Here is a 19505-nt window from a genome sequence, read left to right as displayed (position 1 = left end):
TAAATACTGTCAACAATCCCTCCAGCTCCGGTTTGTCATGGTCCTGTTGTGTCACCAGCAAGTGGCAGACTAGAGCATGGTGCCCACGAAAGCAAATCTCCGGTGTCAAATGCCATGATGCCTGCTAGTTATTCGTTATTTTTTTGTGTGTTCTGAATGTAATATATGGAGGAGATTAAACATTCTAATGGTTTCCCCAAATTCACAACGGCCCTGGAGAGGAAATCGTAACCACTATGTGGCGCGTTCCAAAAAATGAGTTTGACACCCTTGGACGAGAGCAATCCTTCAGCATGCACACCTGCGGTCAATGACCTCAACATGAGCCTTATACTGTATTTAACTCACTGCCTGCAATTATTGAATTATTGTTGACCTCGTTGCTCACGTTTTTATTTTGAAGACCTTTTGTCATAATAGTTTTGGTTTTCTTGTTGTATGTTGTATGTTTTCTAACGACTGTATCATCGTAGTTTTATCATTTGATCTTGCTTTGCTTTTGTCGAGTAGATTGGACTCTTGACGTTTGATTTGGTGTTTTCAGGTTATGTCCTTGCCTTTTGCTAGCTCCTTTTGTTCATGTATTGTTTGTCTTTATCTGTTTTTTTTTACCTGGTGTCTATACTTTATCTGTCCTTTTTTATTCTTGTGATTAATATGTTTTTTCTGACAGCATTTGGTCTGGTGTCTATTATTCTGAGATCCCCAACATTACTCGGTTTTATGCGTTGAAGGGGGTGGGTAGGCATGAAGCAGCAGGCGGAGTTATCATGACCATCGCAGATTGAACAATGAACTCCGGCACAATTGTGTCCCACCAGAAAAGCAATTGTAGATGTGCCCAGACTGCTTGCGATTGCTGATTTGTAGTTGGCTTTGTGATCATCGCTGTTCAAGAAAGACAAGCGTTTACTGATTGCATGTCCCTGACCGTTATATACTAAATACAAGTGTAATTGTATGCAATGCTAAAGTGCCTAGAAGATACTAAGAGCTAATTATCCATCCATTCATGTTCTGAATCACTTTGTCCTCACAAGGCTCTCTCGGCATGCTGGAGCCCAATTATCTTCTTCCAGTACGCGGGGACCACCCTGAACTAGTTGCTAGTCAATCACACAGAGACGAACCACCATCTAGACCAGACATGGGCAAACTACGGCCCGCGGGCCACATACTTTATAATCCGGCCCGCCGAATTTGTCCAAATTATAGTAAAAACAGTGTCTGAAAGTCATGACAAAAAGTTAGCGGACAACAGGGCAGACAACTCTGAAAAGTTCCCTGACCATAAACAAAGATGAGAAATTGCAAAAAAAAACATTGTCACAAAGTATATCAGTGGCTGAAGATTTTGCTCCAGTTGCCGTTTGTCGTAATGGTGCACAATGCAATGTTTGCATTGCGTTGTCTGCTACAAGCAACTCAGCGCCTTTCATAACTCTCAAGTACTCTTTACAGTCACGGTACATTGTAAGTTTACGTTTTGTAGCATCACAAATTTTGTTAGCTTATTTTGAATCTTTCTTCTGGGCTGAGGTTCTGTGCATCTATTTTGGAAAATGATATGCAAATGCACGACGCTTGGGAAAGCCCAAAGCACGAAGCAGGCTTCTGATTGGTTGCCATGCCGAGTATGTAAATTTCGATTGCAGGTAGCCTATGTCTGTGTGCTTGGCAATGATACACGTTTACTTTTTGCGCGTGAAGGCGAGGGCGTCCGTGGCGCATTTGTAGAGTGCGTGGTCAGGACAACCATCCATGATTTTGCGGAGTTTAACACAAGTAGATATTATTGAGGTTGAGTATTTCGTTGTGTAATAATATGTTTTGAATGTTGAAAGTGATTCCATTTTTCTATAAATGTTGATTTCTTTAACTTTGCACCTTTGATTGTTATTAAATTAAGTTATTTAAGTTATTAAAAGTTAATTAAGTTATTAAAAACAGACCCAATCTTGACAAATCACAGTGCATATGTAATTTTAATCTATTTCATTTTCTCCTCCCAGTATCTGCGAAATAGTATGTAAATGCCGTATCTTGCCTATTCCTTGAGACAAATGTATTAACTGATAAGGGCTATTTTTCACATTTGAAAGACAGTTAATACATTGGGTTGTAGTGTTCTTACTGTGCTGTTAGGTTTGCACACACTACATTTAATGCTTTAGGTTTAGTATATCCGGCCCAAACACTCCCTCCAAATGCTCCTGGCCCGGCCCCTCTGTCAAATTTTAGAACCCATTGTGGCCCGCGAGTCAAAAAATGTGCCCACCCCTGATCTTGACTCATACTCATACATCAGGTCAATTTAGAATGTTCTATTAACCTGACATGCCTCCTTTTGGAATGTAGGAGCGTCCTGTACAAAATCCACGCAGACACAGGAAGAACATACAAATGACACATGTGAAACCCGGAATGTCTTGGGTCTTCTGCAACAAACTCAGTCTCGACAACAACTTTTGGAAGGAGTTGCGTTTGAACAATGCTCAGTGATGCCGTGTTACTAAGCACAATAGAAAACAGGATGTAATTGTTTTCTTGTGAGAATGACTGTATTTTTCCACATGACTAATGAGAGACCGCTTAGTCACGCACAAAACTATGGCCCATATTAATTTTATAGCATTTGTCTTTTTTAAACAGCTTTTCATACACAAGAGTGCGTGTGTGTGTGTGTGTGTGTGTGTGTGTGTGTGTGTGTGTGTGTGTGTGTGTGTGTGTGTGTGTGTGTGTGTGTGTGTGTGTGTGTGTGTGTGTGTGTGTGTGTGTGTGTGTGTGTGTGTGTGTGTGTGTGTGTGTGTGTGTGTGCGTGTGCGCGTGCGTGTGTGTGTGTGTGTGTGTGTGTGCGTGCGTGCGTGTGTGTGTGTGTGTGTGTGTGTGTGTGTCGAGGGCGGGTATGTATATATGTGTGTGTGTGTGTGTGTGCGTGCGTGCGTGTGTGTGTGTGTGTGTGTGTGTGTGTGTGTGTGTCGAGGGCGGGTATGTATATATGTGTGTGTGTTGGATTCAAAATGGTGTGTCAAATAGTGACCCTCACTTATGATTTATTGAGAGGAGCACTGAAAACCTTTTTATAATTTGTATGTTTGGTGAAAGACTCTCGGGCATCGCAGGATGGGTCGTCCCCGGGGTCTCCTGCCAGTGGGCATGCTCGGAACACCTCACCAGGGAGGCGTTCTGGGGGCATCCTAATCAGATGTCCGAGCCACCTCATCTGGCTCCTCTCTATGTGGAGGAGAAGCGGCTCGACTTTGAGCTCCTCCCGGATGACCGAGCTTCTCACCTTATCTCTAAGGGAGAGCCCGGACATACTACGTCGAAAACTCATTTCGGCCGCTTGCATCCGGGATCTCGTTCTTTCGGACACAACCCATAGCTCGTGACCATAGATGAGGGTTGGGACGTAGATCGACCGGTAGATTGAGAGCTTTGCTTTTTGGCTCAGCTCCTTCTTCACCACGACAGATCGGTACAAAGTCCGCATCACGGCAGACGCCGCACCGATCCACCTGTCGACCTCTCGCTCCCTCACACCCTCATTCGTGAACAAGACTCCCAGATACTTAAACTCCTCCACTTGAAGCAAAATCTCCTCTCCGACCCGGAGAGGGCACTCCACCCCTTTCCGACTGAGAACCATTGTCTCAGATTTGGAGGTGCTGATTCTCATTCCAGCCGCTTCACATTCGGCTGAACACACATATCACTCCATATCTTTTGTTTTTACAATCTTGCACCCATTCCTAATAAACCTCCTCTATCGTCCTTTAGCAATGTTTGCAATTGAATATATTTCAGATGTTTGGCTATCCTGATTCCTGTTGCTTTTCTACCTCTGTAGGTTTTCCATGCAAATACGGATTCCACAGAGGTGGTTCTCAATCGCATTCCGCAGCCGGTCTTGGCTCGCTTTGTTCGAATCCGACCTCAAACATGGAAGAATGGCATCGCACTGCGGTTTGAGCTTTACGGCTGTCAGATTACAGGTAAGAAAGGCAAAACATCTTTTTTTTCCTCAGGGATCTTAACTGAGGTTTTCCGGCCAATCTCCCACAGGGGCTCCTGTAAAAGCATGCCAGTAGCTTTATAGGCGTGATATAGTGATATAGTTCACATTCGGTCAGAAGGTGGGTCGGTGCAAGAACAACCCCCTCAGAAAACATTTCCTGTGAAAACGATGTGCATCACTCTTTTTTAGTTCTCTGCTCGCATACCATCAATTTGGCCTTATGTCTAATCATCCAAAGTTTGTTTTTCGAATTGCTGTCATTTATCTCTATCCTTTTCACATGCACCACACCCACTCACTCCCTTATTCAGATCCATACAGTATCCTCCCTCACATGCTCCCACACACACGCACACACACACAACCAAGTCGCTCCTAATAGAATAATACTAGAGTGTGATGTGTGGGTGATTACATCAGAGAGTAACGGGCTCTCGGCTTTCATCTTCAGCCCTGGCAAACAAACGGGATTTCAACCAGCATAATCAGCTCAATACTATAAATAGATAAAACTTAATTAGAGAGTCTGTGTTTGTGTGTTCTACAAACGGTAAAGGCGCAGGTTTCAATCGGTGTGTGTGTGCGTGTGTGTGTGTGTTTCACTGTATCATTATTAGGTTAGGTCCTCTCACTGCTGCCATTGTAGTGGCCGTTGAGAGCGACAGATAAGCTCTTATCTAGGGGGGCTATTTCGGCACCAGTGCAAGCTGCAATCGCACCCTAATAATATGATACTGCCTTTGTGCGCGCATGTGTACAGGTGTGGGTTGTCTTTTTTCCAGTACTTGAACTTGTGATGTTTACACTTAGCAATGAGATGGCACTCACTGCTTCTTTTGGCAAAGGATTAGGGTCCGTTTTGAAAACATCAACAAATACTTGTAATTTAGAGTTTTGTTTTTTAACGCACAGGTACAGTTGGAGAAGATGAATAAGAATAACAACAACAACAATAATAATAATAATAATAATAATAATAATAATAATAATAACAAAAAAAACAATCTACATCATGTCTTTGACATGTCCAAGTCTTCCCTCAAATTGGTCTAGCAATTCGTTCTTTCATTCAAAAATGGATTTCAATAAGTAACGGCAATTTGACAACAGCACTCTATGCACATTTTCTCCCCCAAAACGGGGAGTGGCTGTTAGCGCTGGTGTTAGTAAATTAGACGTTGAAGAAAAGGTTTATTCAGCCGTCATCTGTACTTCTTTGAAGGTGTCAGGCCTTTCGCTCCTCATCCGAACAGCTTCGTCAGTGAACTAAAGTTATGCTGGTAACCCTGGCCCTATATCCCGAATGGACCTTAATGAGGTCTGGCGCGGCCACCTCTGTCCATTAGGAATATACTATAGGGCCAGGGTTAACAGAACAAATTTGGTTTGCTGACAAAGATCTTCGAATGATGAGCGAAACGTCCGACTCCTTCAAAGAAATACAGATGATGGCTGAAGAAACCTTTTCCTCGATGGACCACTCCTGTACACCTGGGAGGCTACAGAGACATAAATTAAACGTTGATCAATGGGACCTATGTTTCCACATTTAAACGCGTGAAAATACCACTGTGACACCGAGCTGCATTCTATATCTGAGTTAGTGACGCAATTTACCATCTGCGCATTCTTTGCAAATTCAACATTTATTTTCTCAATTATTACAGGTTAGTCCCACGCAAAAGCCACACAGTCCTAAATTGAGTTCGACCAAGACTGTCGGTCGATCTACTGAAACAAGAAGAGAAATGGGAAGGGTGTGGTGTCCCATTTTTTATCACACTGGGATAAAAATGAGTCTGGAACTGTAAGGTGTGTGGTATATGATTGTCACCCATCATCTGTATATGCCTAGGGTTGAGGTGCCGTGCCCCATTGCTAATGAGCGCAATTTACAGGGAACATTGCTCTCAACTATCGAGCACAGCATTCTCACGGATTTGGCACTTTAATATTAAAAAGTATGCTTTAGCTCATTTTAATAAGGTTACAGTACGGCAGTCAAGCAACACTCGTGCGCTTGAATTGTGTTAGTATTTACCGAGATTGCACAAGTAACAAGTGCTATGAGAAAGGGGGATTCAGTAGTGTCTGATGATTAATGATCACAGTCCTTGCCACGCCTATGGTGCTAGCATTCCGCGGCGTGAATCATCTTGAATCCGTCAAGGGTCTTGAGTAAATCATTCATTGATGAGAAAGCTGCAAGACAAAATCATTTGAAGGGTGACGAAGGGCAGTTTTTCTTTCCACAAAAGTTGGAATATTTTTTTTTATGAACACCGCAAATCTTCCTCCGCAAAGTCACCGGTATGTAAGGCAGTATCTTTTGTTTCACTCCCCAGATGCAGACATATTGACAAACATGCACGCAGCCTATCACAGTACCCGTGGGGACACAATAATGCCCTATGCGGGCCTATAAAGGCGCACATAAAGCAGTCAGACAGTGACATGCCATTAACTTAAATCACACTTTTATGTCTCTCGCTCTCCTTTTTCTCACTTTCTTTCCATCCCGTCTCCATGGCACTGCTCACTTTTTCTTCCTGCTCATGCGTTTCGCCCTCGCCTATCTATCGCCTCCACTCCTAGTCTCTGCTGCCGCTCTCATATTTTCCCTTTGCCCTCTCTCTCATTTTCTTGCCACATCTCTGCTCTTAAATCTTTGCCCGTTACAGCCTCATTCAAGTGTTCATTCCCCCCGACCCCTCCTTCACTCCGCCTTTAATCTCATTTTATGTCGGCCCTGCAGCAAATATCAGTCATTTGTTTATAGCAGGCGTCCTTATCGCTCTGCTTTCCTGCTTCAGGTTTTCATGTGCACATTTGGGAAAAATCAGTGTGTGAATGCCACAATCGTCTTGATTTCAGGACGTTATTCACTTTTCAACTTGTGAATGGGATCTCCATTTACCCATGTACGGTGGGATTGTCCACACAAATCAATAGCAAATATATCAATAGCAAAGCCAACAAGAACATCTGAAATGTATTGTTGGATAATGAGAGGCACTTTCAATGGTAGCAGGTGTGTAGCGACTCATATTTACCATGGGTTCTTATACTCAAAAGGACAAAAGCGGTGGTACATTAATCGTGACTATTTTTTTTTTTCCTTTTTACCTCAGTTTTGTACATCACAAAAACATCCGATTTGATTTGATGTACTTTTTCAAGCCATCTGAAATTTCTGATTTTTGTAACTGTGCATTTATTTATGTCTTCTCCTGACATCACATTCTTATTATGTTTACTTGTGTTGTGCAGCTGCTTACACAAATGAAGAAAAAAAACTTTCAAATGAACAACATGGTAATTGAATTTCCTCCTTCGGTTCGTCTTGCCTGACAGAGGGAGTTTATCCACTGTGACGGTAGCTGTTATTGTTTATTGTTGATTCATTATTTACTGCGGTGAGGTGAGGTTACAAACATCACAGCATTAAACATTAATCTCCGCCAAGAACCAGAAAATGTCACCATCAATCATCGTCACCCTTCACTGTCAATATCCTCCCTCTTTATTTCCTTCTTTCTATGCATACCTTCTCTTCCATACTTATTTTGCCTTCTAATTTTCTTTAAGCATTTGCTTGGCTTGAAATTCATTTGACCTTTATGGCTTTCTTTTTTTTTTACCACCATCACACCCACCGCTGCCCCGCCCTTTATGGTCTTTGTCCTTCAGATCCTCCTTGATTTAGCTTTCTTCTGATCCTTGTATACGGTCGTTCTCGTAACATTTTATTGCCTTTGTCATTTTGAATAAAATTATATTGGCGCTCCTCCTTTTTTTGGTTCTATTATTATTCATGAATGCAAGCTTGTGGTTCTAGTTCGCCCCAAACACATTTGTCAGTCTAATAAAGCACATCACTTTGACAGTGTCACACTTTCATTTTGTACTTCCGTATGGGATTCAATTCCCCACAAAGAATCCTTTTGATCGGCTGAAGTTTGGCATTGACTTTGTCGCAGGATGAAGGCAAAATGCTTTGATGGTTTGATGTAAAGCCATTCAGAGGAGCTGCAAAGTGGAAGATTAGTTGAAAAAGAGAAATCACGCTCGAAATGACCCAAGCCTACACCCATCTGTCAGCTTTATCGATACATCCTCGCCTTTCGAAGGCTGGGCGGCGTTGGATCTGATCCAATATGACATTGGAATGCAAGGCAGACTGCATCTCCAGAACATTTGGTTGGTAAATATTCGAGAACAAAGCCAATAAGGAGCAAAACAACCTTGACTTAAGTCGTCTTTAGAGAACAAAAAAAAAATGAAAACACCCATCTAAAGAATCTTGGATCTCATTGCAAACTTATTTTAACAGGGAACCAGAAAAATAGCATTTCCCAACAGGTTCAGTCGTCCAATTTGAAGAGCCTCTGGTAATAATAATAATAATAATAATAATAATAATAATAATAATAATAATAATTCATTATTTTACAATCGCCTTTCAAAGCACCCAAGTACGCTTTACAATTCAAAGAACAATAAATACAGTTAATCCCATTGTTTGCAAACGTCTTGTCCAATTTCACGATCTGATGTACAGCTGTTCATGAACCCTCCTTTCACGTTGTGCCCACTTAGCACTGATCACCAGATGTGATATTCACATGGATTTAACCTCCTCTATTCAGACGCTCCCTGCTCAGAGCTACAAGGCATGTTGTCTGGACTGCTGGCGGACTCACAAATCCTGGCGTCCTCCATGAGGGACATCCATGGCTCCATGGGCGCCGCCAGACTTGTTGCCAGTCGGTCAGGATGGTTTCCTAACCCAACGCAGCCCATCGTCGGAGAAGAATGGTTGCAGGTACTTGCATGGCGTTGTAGGACTTCGATTTGACAGAAGACATGGATGGATGGATGGATGGATGGATGGATGGATGGATGGATGGATGGATGGATGGATGGATGGATGGATGGATGGATGGATGGAGGGATCGATGGAGGGATGTTTGTTTGTTGTACCCTGGTTAGACTATTATAGAAAAGTTCATTTATTTCAGTACTGTACATCAATTTAAAAAAAAATAGTGACACAGATGATTCTGAGCTATGAAATGAACAGTAACGTTTGTGTTGCAGGTGGATCTCGGCGTGCCCAAGATGGTGCGTGGCGTCATCACACAAGGTGCAAGAGGGCTGGAAGGCAGCACCAGTGCTGAGAACCGTGCTTTTGTCAGGAAATATAAACTGGCTCACAGTTTGAACGGAAAGGAGTGGACATATATCACGGATAGTAAGACGGGCTTTGCAAAGGTAACAATTCTGTTAGGACAGTTAGTTGACTACATCTTCTGTCTGATTTCAGCGCTCATGTATACTGATGATCTGTAAACGGGGATTATTGGTCTGTCACAAGACTAATCCTACTAAATGTTCACAAGCGTTCTTCTCTTGAGTCTTGTCCATCTGATTTTCTTCACAGCTCACAAGCAATTTTGGAGAATCTTTGCAATCCTCTTTCGTTGCCTGCCATGTAATTCTTTGGAAATTATATACATTACCGCTTTAATAATTCAATTTAATCACGATGCTCCACATTGAGTCTTCTGTACTCTCTCATCCAGTTTTTGTCTGTCTCTCTGCGTCTTGTTCACTCATCCCCTATTCCGCTCTCACGGGTGTAATTAAAAATTGTCTTTCCTGCATCATCACTCGGAGCATTGTTGGCAGTCAAGGGCGCTGTGACACGGGGACCCTCTAAACTCTCCTCACTGAGGGGACTCTGTCTTTAGGAGCTGTGATAGTACAACTGAATGTCTGGCTTTTCTGTTTTTTCTCTCATCTGCCTGTCTTTTTAAATGAGCAACGTGGGAAATCCATCATGTGTGTTTCATTTTTTTTTCACTCTGGACACAGAGAGGACAGAAGATAGAGTTCATTTCCTCAAGCCCATATTGTCATTTTCCACAGGCTTAAATTCTGTGCTATGTGGTGCTGTCTCACCACTTTGATTGGAAATCAAAAAACCTTGTCTCTCCCTGTTGTTATTTTTATGGCACAGGTCATGCTGTGCTGAAAATCAATAGTTTTCTACAGGACCGTGTTACTTGAGGGGTAGCATGTGCCATATTTTTATGCTTTAATTCTCGTGACAGTTTTACCTGCGCTCTCCAAAATAGCAAAGAATCTCTAGACGAGCTCTTTGATAGCAAATAGAAGAATTGGTCTGTAACAGCTGACAGTCAAGCTAGCATCTGTCATCGGCGGTGAGAGATTTTCTTGTTGACTGTCCTCAACACAGAGCAGCACTAATGTTTATCCACATTTACCGACTTAAAAAAAAGCCCAAAAAGGAAACCTTCAAAGTGCCTTGCCACTCAACTTCATGCCGAAAATTCCTGTAGAAGAAACAACATCAACCACTCTTTGTGCTTCCTCTTTTCCACCAGATTTTTGAGGGAAACAGCCACTATGATACGCCAGAGGTGCGACGGTTTGATGAGATAATAACCCAGTACATCCGAGTTTTTCCCGAGAGGTGGTCACCTGCTGGAATTGGCATGAGGATGGAAGTCCTTGGTTGTGACCTGCCAGGTAAGAGCATACACAATGTCATGCGAGAAAGTTCTATACTCACTGTCTCCACTTAAGATTGAATTATCAGCAAACAGTGACACCTCGGCTTACGAACGCCTTGGCTAAGGAACATTTTGGCTTACAAACGTTCAATTCACGAGAGTTTAATCTTGCCGTACGAACTATTTTTCGGGATACACACTGGGCGCCACACTGAACGATGTGTCGTTCGCGAACGAGCCTGTTCTCCTAACAAGGAAATGGCAGCCGACTATTTTTTGTACTCTATTCCCCGTCCCCAGTCTTTGTGAAAGCCACATGTGATTGGTCAAGAACGCAGCAGTGGGGGGGGGGGTTACAGAAACACAGAGCTGCAAATAAAAATAGATTAAAGCCGCACGTGATTTGTCAAGAACGCAGCAGTGAGGGGGGCGGGGTTACAGAAACACAGAGCTACAAATAAAAATAGATAGGAAGATGACAGAGAGAGAGTAAGAAAATGGATAGAAAACACAGTGAAATTTGGACTCATTTCAACTTTATTGATAGTTCAAAGGCAGATTGTAGACTGCAAAGTTAAAATACCCCATCAATCAGGCTCCAAAATAACCCGCACAAGCCATATGTACACTTGATGCAAAACCCAGCTAAACAGAACACAATTGATGAGGAACTAGGTAAAATTATCGCAGAGAAAGCACAGCAATGTCACTCATATATTGTCAGGAGGCAACCTGGAAGTTCGGCATCCATTGATGATTTCAAGACTAGCCATGGATGGTTCGAGAACTTTAAGCGTTGCACAGGGATTCATAGTGTCATTCATCATGGTGAGGCAGCCAGTTCTGACGATAAAGCTGCTAAAGCTTACAAGGAATCATTCCTCAAGATGGCCACTCCATTCCATTAAGCCATCAGAGGTAAATAACGACTTTCTTATACAGTACACTGTATTTCTTTAATTACAACACCACAGCACATTTATTATACATAAAATAATGTATATTTTGTGTAGTTTTAAGGCTTAGAAAATTAGAAAGTTTAAAATTCTATTTTATGGGGACCTGGGAACGGATTATTTTCATTTTAATGGTTTCCTATGGGAAATTAATGTTTGAGATACGCACTTTTCGCCTTACACACTTTGTCTGGGAACCAGTTACGTTCGTAAGCCAAGGTATCACTGTACTTACCTGTTGAACCACATTCAAAATTTGTGTAAGATTTGTATGTAACAGTTGTAAATCAACTGACGCGTCTTTGAATATTGTGATGTATGTTTGCAGTTGGTGTTTGATTGCTTGTTTGTCTTCCAATGTGCTGGCTGGGTTGGCAGTCCTGAAATTGAGCTCTATGTGTGTGTGTGTGTGTGTGTGTGTGTGTGTGTGTGTGTGTGTGTGTGTGTGTGTGTGTGTGTGTGTGTGTGTGTGCGTGTGTGTGTGTGTGTGTGTGTGTGTGTGTGTGTGTGTGTGTGTGTGTGTGTGTGTGTGTGTGTGTGTGTGTGTGTGTGTGTGTGTGTGTGTGTGTGTGTGTGTGTGTGTGTGTGTGTGCGTGTGTGCGTGCGTGTGCATGTGTATGTGCATTTGTGTGTGCTCTCGTTTCTGTATGGTTGTGATGACACAAAACTGTTTGTGTGCACGTGTGTGTGTGTGTGCATGGGTGTGTGTGTGTCTAGCTTTTAGAAGCTTTCACTTTATACTTTCCGATGGTGAGACTGCGGGTTAGGTTAATCATCGTTCTCTGTTGGCATTTACAACATGTCTGGACCCGGATTATCATGTCTAGGTCAGGGGACTCCGACCAGTTTGTTCCATCTGTGAACATTCCCTTATTGTATGTTTGTTTTGTTAATAACATGTAGAAAAGTGTGTATTGAGATTCCAATGTCAAGGTTTTTGCTCGTCATCAAGCTTTCAATGTTTTGTAACAAGTTATTGGTCATAACAGTGCTCCACAACAGGCCTGGATGGATGAATGTATGGTTGGATGGATGGATGTATGGATGGATGGATGGATAAATGGATGGATAGATGTAATGGCTGACTGCTTGAATAAGGCAAGAGGAAATCCACCGCAACACAAAATTTTATCAGATAATACAGTTTTTTGGGCACCTTTTTTATTTGATAAATCAGGCATGTGCAATTCTTCTCTCTGGCCTGTAAAGGAAGTGAAAGAAACAAAAGGACAAGCACTTCCTGGCACCTGTAATGGATAAAAGCAATGTTGCAAAGGCCACATAAAAAATGCAGGCGTAACGCTTGCCCTCCTTTCGCCTTCATGGACCAGTAGATGTTATTGCTGCCGTCATAATGGGACATGTGACAGGTGAAGGTAACCAATGGACGTGAAGTGGCATGTTGGCTTGAATTGATGGTAAAACGTAAGAGTCAGCGGGGGCAGTGGCGGAGACCTTGAGGGAACTGTATATCCTCAGTGTGTTATGAACTGCCGGCTGCCTGATCGTGATAGAAAGAGAAGGGACAGATCCTCCAGGTTGAACACAAATACTTCAAAAATTCAAGGTAACTCTTGTCGAATACTGGACGATCTGGATAATCAATCAGGCATTACCTGTCTATAATATTTCTGACAATGACAGAAATGAAGTTCTGCAAAAAAACATAATTAAAATTTCCCCACACTCCCGCATTTTGTCAATGTGATTCATCTTTCCAGATGAGTGGCCTCAACCGGGACGAGGGCTACATTTTCTCTTAGTTTCACTTCATTTGCCGTCACAAGTTATAGCCTGACATCTTTTCCGCGAACTAGAACGCAATACAAATTGATCTCTTGACTATTGTAGTTGTTTAATACCCTGTGTGGGTCTGCTTGCCAGATGTTTGCCTTCTGGATGCGATCATAGCTTTGGACCCGATTACTGCAGCAGCGCTCACATTTTCGCGGGATAGAAATCGCTTCTGTTACGGTAACGCTGACCAAAGTGTGTTTTCACTTTTCTTTGTCGGTTTTCATTGTCTAACAGCTACATAACGTTAGGTGATGCAAGGAGATTGGAACTGAAACCAGTGACCTGTCCAACCGTGCAATCTTTTTTTACTGTTAACAATAAACCAAAAACATTCCCATGACTTTGTTGATATGATCGACACAATTTTTTCTATCATCATTGTGCACATCTATGCTACAATCAGAATCAGAATACCTTTATTCGTCCCACAATGGGGAAATTTGCAGTCCACAGCAGCAATTGAAAAGGGATGGGGTTGGGGTGGGGTGAAAGGATAGAAAACAAGATATTCTAAGCATAACAAAATAAAATAAAAATAAAAAGAGATACAATATTTAAAGGACAACCGACATCACTTTTTTGTTTTTTAACTGACACCAGAAAAACGTTTTATAGCATCTAAAATACCCAAATGTGATATTTTTAGTCAAATGCAAAACAACAATAAAAATGAAGTGTCCAAAATCTGCAAAAAAATTGAGCTGCGAATTGGGCATGTTCAGAAAGTCCAGTTTGTGACGTCACGCCAAGACGTCTTGCATTGCTAGTGAATCAAAACAATGGCTTCAGATTCGGAGAATATCCTTCCTTGTTCCACATCCAGTGATGAATATGATTCAAATAGTTTTGAAGAGGAAAGCATACATGTTTGCAATCGATTAAATAATTTATTTGTGCCATTTTGAGGCAACATTGGGAGAAAATCGCTCACCCAAAAAAAGAGGCACAAAATGGCGACCTCCTGTGGCCACCTCCGTTTCCACAGGCTGATAAATTCCTTATATGACGCTTGGACACCCTCCTCTGGCCTTCTGCCGGCTTTTGGGTGCAACACGAGGTCCCCAGACCATAAAAGTACAGCAAAATACATTGACGTGATGGAAGGACCGCTACAAGGGCGGTCCTTTAGTGACGTCACGTACAGACTCGTCACCAACTCAAAAACAAGACTTCCTGAATATTCAGTGCGAGTCTTAAAACGTCAAATACAGCTATATGCGGTGGAATCTTTGTAAAATATGCTCAGTAGAAGTCATTTGAAGCCATTTTACAAATTATGGACACAACTTGTCCGGAGACGTCGGTTGTCCTTTAACAGTCTGTATTGGCTTCAGGTCGTTGAGCACAGCTGTTTACATATGCGGCCGGTGCAACAAATTAAAAAAAAAACAAGTCGAGGGGAACTCTCCCATAAACACAAAAGTCTTAGTGGGTTCAACCAGTACATCCAATCGAACAAAGAAATATTCTCAAAACCACTGCGGTAGTTGTTGCGATGTTTATGGAGCGTGTTTGATTGACCTAAAATATTATAGATACCAATTATTTAATCCAGTTGAGTGCACTCTCCTCTGTGCGATCATTGTGTTGTTTTAACGCTTAAGATTTAACTGCTCTGTTGATGTCGATAATGTTGATGCCACAGCGGTTCTTCTCTATTCTATGGATGAGAGGAAAGAAAAGTCATTGGTTCTGTATGTTGCACATAATGCACATTTTACAATAAAGTTGACTTAAACTTTGCGTCAAAACCATAAAACCCACGCACTTCACACTTGTAATGTTTCACACATCAATTCATTTGACAACGGAGCGTGGACTGCTGTTTGACACAAATGTCAAAGAACTTGTGTTAAAAATAGGCATGCCCCTCTGCCACTGTTGCAAAAGAACAAATCACTCAGATTGATCCTCACAGGTTGTTTCTGGGATTTTGCGTCCTGGCATTGTAAATTAAAGCATTCTTTGCGTGCAATTTCACATTTCAAATCCATGGAATAGTGTGATTGTATCTCAAAAATTGTTTAAAAAAAGCATTTTCCAAAATAGATACACAGAACCTCAGCCCAGAAGAAAGATTCAAAAGAAGCTAACACAATTTGTTGACGCTACAAAACGAGAATTTATATTATACTGTGACTGTAAAGTGTACTTGAGAGTTATGAAAGGAATGCACACATTGCATTGTTCACCATGATGACAAACGACAACTGGAGCAAAATCTTCAGCTACAGATATTTACCGTGAATTAAGCAAGGGAGCATTTGCGGTAGGTACAGCCTTAATGTAAAAAAAAAAAAAACTTCATACTTTGCTACAATGTTTTTTTTTGCGAATACTCGTCTAATTATGTTTCAAATTGTGAAAAATGGGGCAGGCAGCTTTTCAGAGTTGTCTGCCCTGTTGTCCGCTAACTTTTTGTCATGACTTTCAGACACTGTGTTTACTATAATTTGGACATGTTCGACAGGCCGGATTACAAAACCTAATGGGCCGCATGTGGCCCGCGGGCCGTAGTTTGCCCGTACCTGCACTATATAGTAGTGTATTATCTCATTGCTGGAGAAAATGTGGCGGGAAAAATCAACTATATTATTTACGCTAGCTTTTGAGGAAAACTATAATGGAGATTTTTGGTGGCTGTCAGATTTTGATCGCAATTTAACTGCTCCAGCAAGCAGAACATCTGCATCACTTTTACTCAGCACCTTGTTTTTGGCAGGCTGACAGGCAAATATGTACATACGCGTGCCACATGTTGAGATAAACAGGTTTATTATAGTTTAAATGGTTACGTTCTTGTTTTAGCTAAGAGAAACAGTGTGATGGTGAAGCCACATGAGGGATACCGCAGCCGTACAAATGGGGCTGTGTGTGTCAGGCGTTATTTTCATACACAATTGCATCAGGTACCCAGACACAAATCTTATTAGAGACTGTGTGGGGGGGGGGGGGGGTGTTTGTGTGTGTGTGTGTGTGTGTGTGTGTGTGTGTGTGTGTGTGTGTGTGTGTGTGTGTGTGTGTGTGTGTGTGTGTGTGTGTGTGTGTGTGTGCGTGTGTGCACGTGCGTAAAACAATTGTTGATATCTGTCGTTGCTGTTCAAATTACCAAAATTATTTTGGACCGGATTGTGTGTGTTTAAGATAGCTGTAACTTTCGTACCACTTGAGGAGAACACATCAAATTTTCATGAGTGAAGTCAAAAGTCAATTTTGTTTTTACATTGTGCTTGACACAATGTAAAAAAATTGTGTTTGACATCTATAAGGCTTTGGTGTGTCATATTGTATTATTTTAGATGTGCACATGCTCATCATACCCTGGCAGGTATTGCATTTAGTCATCCAGGTTTCTAGTTAAATTGAAGAATAAGATGTCTGAGAATTTGTACGCGTGTATGTGCACGTGTGCATATGTGTGTGTGTGCGTGAACACGTACATGAGCGTCCACCATCACTGATAGCTTTCACATGTGAGACATGGCTCCATTCCAGATATTTTCATGTGATTGCTGGAATGTAGCCTCAGTTCTGACCACACTTAGTTACAACGGCCGTATGTCCATCTCTGCTGGGTCCCTTCTCACTGCTTCTTAGGAATCCAACATATTTGACTATGAAAATATGAGTTTTCTCATCAAGTAGCAATAATTACATACATGTATCAAACTAAAGTATTTGAGTTAATGTTATGTACAGAGAAAGGCGGAATAAAGCTCAGCGTAACATTGTCATATACTGTATTTCCCTTTTCCATGAATGGAAGGAAATGGCGTGCAAATGTGTGCTATGTAGATGGTGGTGCATAATCATTGACCTCAAGCAGTTTTCACAAAGCCCAAAATGTAAGCTGCTGTATAGCAGCAGGTATAAACACATGACAAGCAATGGAAACTAATGTCAGAGTAGGAGGTCGACTCTGTAAATGTCTGTGGCTTCACCGCTCCATCTCCCGGCCCTCCCTTTGCATTCCCTCTTCATCACAAGGCTGTAATCACTCCCATCTCTGCCAAGGCTTCTGTAACACCCCCACCGGACACCTCCACCGCACACACACCAACACGCATAACACACACACACACAGATGCACATGCACACACACACACACACACACACGCACGCACACACACGCATACACACACACACACACACACACACACACACACATACACACACATACACACAAACCGCAACCTCCTCACCTTGCCTTCACTCACGACCTCATTATTCGCAAGGAAAAGTTGTAGCTCGTCATAGCTACTGAACGGAGCCATCTGTCTTTCACGTGTTTCGGTTTCGTCCTTTAAACTTTTTTCCAGCAAAAAGCAATATTACCGGAAGTAATTTATTGAGTCATGAATATGGTATCCGTTTAGAGACTGTGAGAATCAAAACATCAATTTTTATTTCATGAACAGAATTGTTATTTACATTTTTAAATAATAGCACCCTGAGATCATATTTCACCTATTGCATGTATCCAGGCACACATTCAGCCGTCTTTTATGAGAGATGGATGACAGACACGGAATGGAGAATGTAGGTTAATTTCGCTGCATGTCCTCAGATAGCAAAGATTATTCACAGTAAGTAAATGACGACATATTGCCACGATTTGCAAGGTGGTGGTGGTGGTGGACCCCAAAAATGCAGGCAGGAGGGAGGAACAGGGTGTATTTGACAAATTGTAGTAAATATAGTCAGGAGGAAAAACATTTCAAGCAACAAAGTCTTCATGAACAAAAAGGTCCAAAGTAGCAAACATAACCAGGAGTAGAACATGACAAGACGAAACAAACATGATTGGGTGAAACTAACAATGACTGGACATTGAATGGTTGTGCTGGGAGTCCTTTTGACTACCACTGATTAAAACGGCCAACACCTGTGCAGTTGCAGGCGGGGCCATACAGTGCCAGCCGTTAGCCGCAAACTAACGTGACACATATCTGTTGGTTATGACCGATAAAACACAATCTTATCTAACATGGTGCTATGATAATCCATCCATCCATTTTCCAGTCCGCTTAGTCCTCATTAGGGTCACGAGGGGTACTGGAGTCTATCCCAGCCGTCTTCGGGCACTAGGCGGGGAACACCCTAAATTGGTTGCCAGCCAATCGCAGGGCACACAGCGAAAAACAACCAGTCACGCTCACACTCACACCGAGGGACCATTTGGAGTGTTCAATCAGCCTGCCATAATGGAAAAAAACACGATCTGTCCTCAGAAATATGTTCTAAAGTTTTACATTTAAAAAATGTGCATTAATGATTAATAATTAAAGGACAACTGACGCCTCCGGAGAATCCATAATTTGTAAAATCACTTCAAATGACTTCTACTGAGCGTATTTTACAAGGATTCCAACGCATGTGTAGCTATATTTTACGTTTTAAGACTCACACTGAATATTCAGGAAGTCTTGTTTTTGAGTTGGTGACGATATGTACTGTGACGTCACGGTAGGTATCGTCACTGACCGAGAAAGCGACACACAATGTATTTTGGGCACTCTGGTCTGAAAACTTCATGTTGATCCGTGTCGATGGCAAAATTAGAAGGAAAACACAAATAACGCAATGGTGAATCGTTGTGTGTTGCACCAAGACTACTATTTGATACTAGCTGACAATAATTCCCAGCAGACAAATCAGCCCATTTCCAACGGAGTTTGGGCATCTTGTGAATTTTTGTGTGAATATTTGAATCATATTCATAACTGTGAGTTAAAGGAAAGCATCTTCTCCGAAACTGAAGCCATTGTTTTGATTCTCGAACAAGGCTAAAAGTCTTGGCGTGACGTCACGATCAAGGGGGCGGGACCTTCTGAAACTTTAAGTCATTTTTATTGGTGTTTTTCATTTGACTAAAAATATCAGCCTGCGTGTTTTGGGTATTTTAGATGCTTTAAAACGTTTTTTCTGATGTCAGTTAGGAAACAAAAGTATGGTGTCGGTTGTCCTCATGAGTGAAGTTCTGTGTATCCCAGCAAAAATGTGGCACACAGCATACTACACTCCGAACTGGTCGCCTATTCAGAATCAGAAAGCAGAATCACAAAGACTTTAGTAGTCCCACAATGGGGAAATTTGTATACACTGCATTGTGTATGTGCATTAGTTTCTCTTTCAATTCCTTCTTATTCGAATGAGAATCAGAATTATGTTTATTGGCCAAATATGACACAACAA

General features: G+C 41.9%; 1 protein-coding gene across 3 annotated transcripts in view; it reads left to right on the top strand.

Annotated features, from left to right (window-relative positions):
• Positions 1-19505, top strand: part of LOC148894762 (neuropilin-2-like) — a 104731-nt gene that overhangs the window by 53356 nt on the left and 31870 nt on the right. For all 3 annotated transcript variants that reach the window (XM_089002379.1, XM_089002376.1, XM_089002377.1), the window contains exons 8-11: positions 3851-3995; positions 8668-8843; positions 9119-9292; positions 10429-10573. In XM_089002379.1, coding sequence (XP_088858505.1) covers positions 3851-3995; positions 8668-8843; positions 9119-9292; positions 10429-10573 — 640 coding nt within the window. The remainder of the gene's footprint in view (positions 1-3850; positions 3996-8667; positions 8844-9118; positions 9293-10428; positions 10574-19505) is intronic.

The sequence above is a fragment of the Hippocampus bargibanti genome, linkage group LG08 (genome assembly GCF_051943395.1).
Source record: "Hippocampus bargibanti isolate YZ-2025 linkage group LG08, ASM5194339v1, whole genome shotgun sequence".
Lineage (NCBI taxonomy): Eukaryota > Metazoa > Chordata > Actinopteri > Syngnathiformes > Syngnathidae > Hippocampus > Hippocampus bargibanti.
Note: the sequence above shows the minus strand (reverse complement) of the source record. Positions and strands in the feature narration are given on the sequence as shown.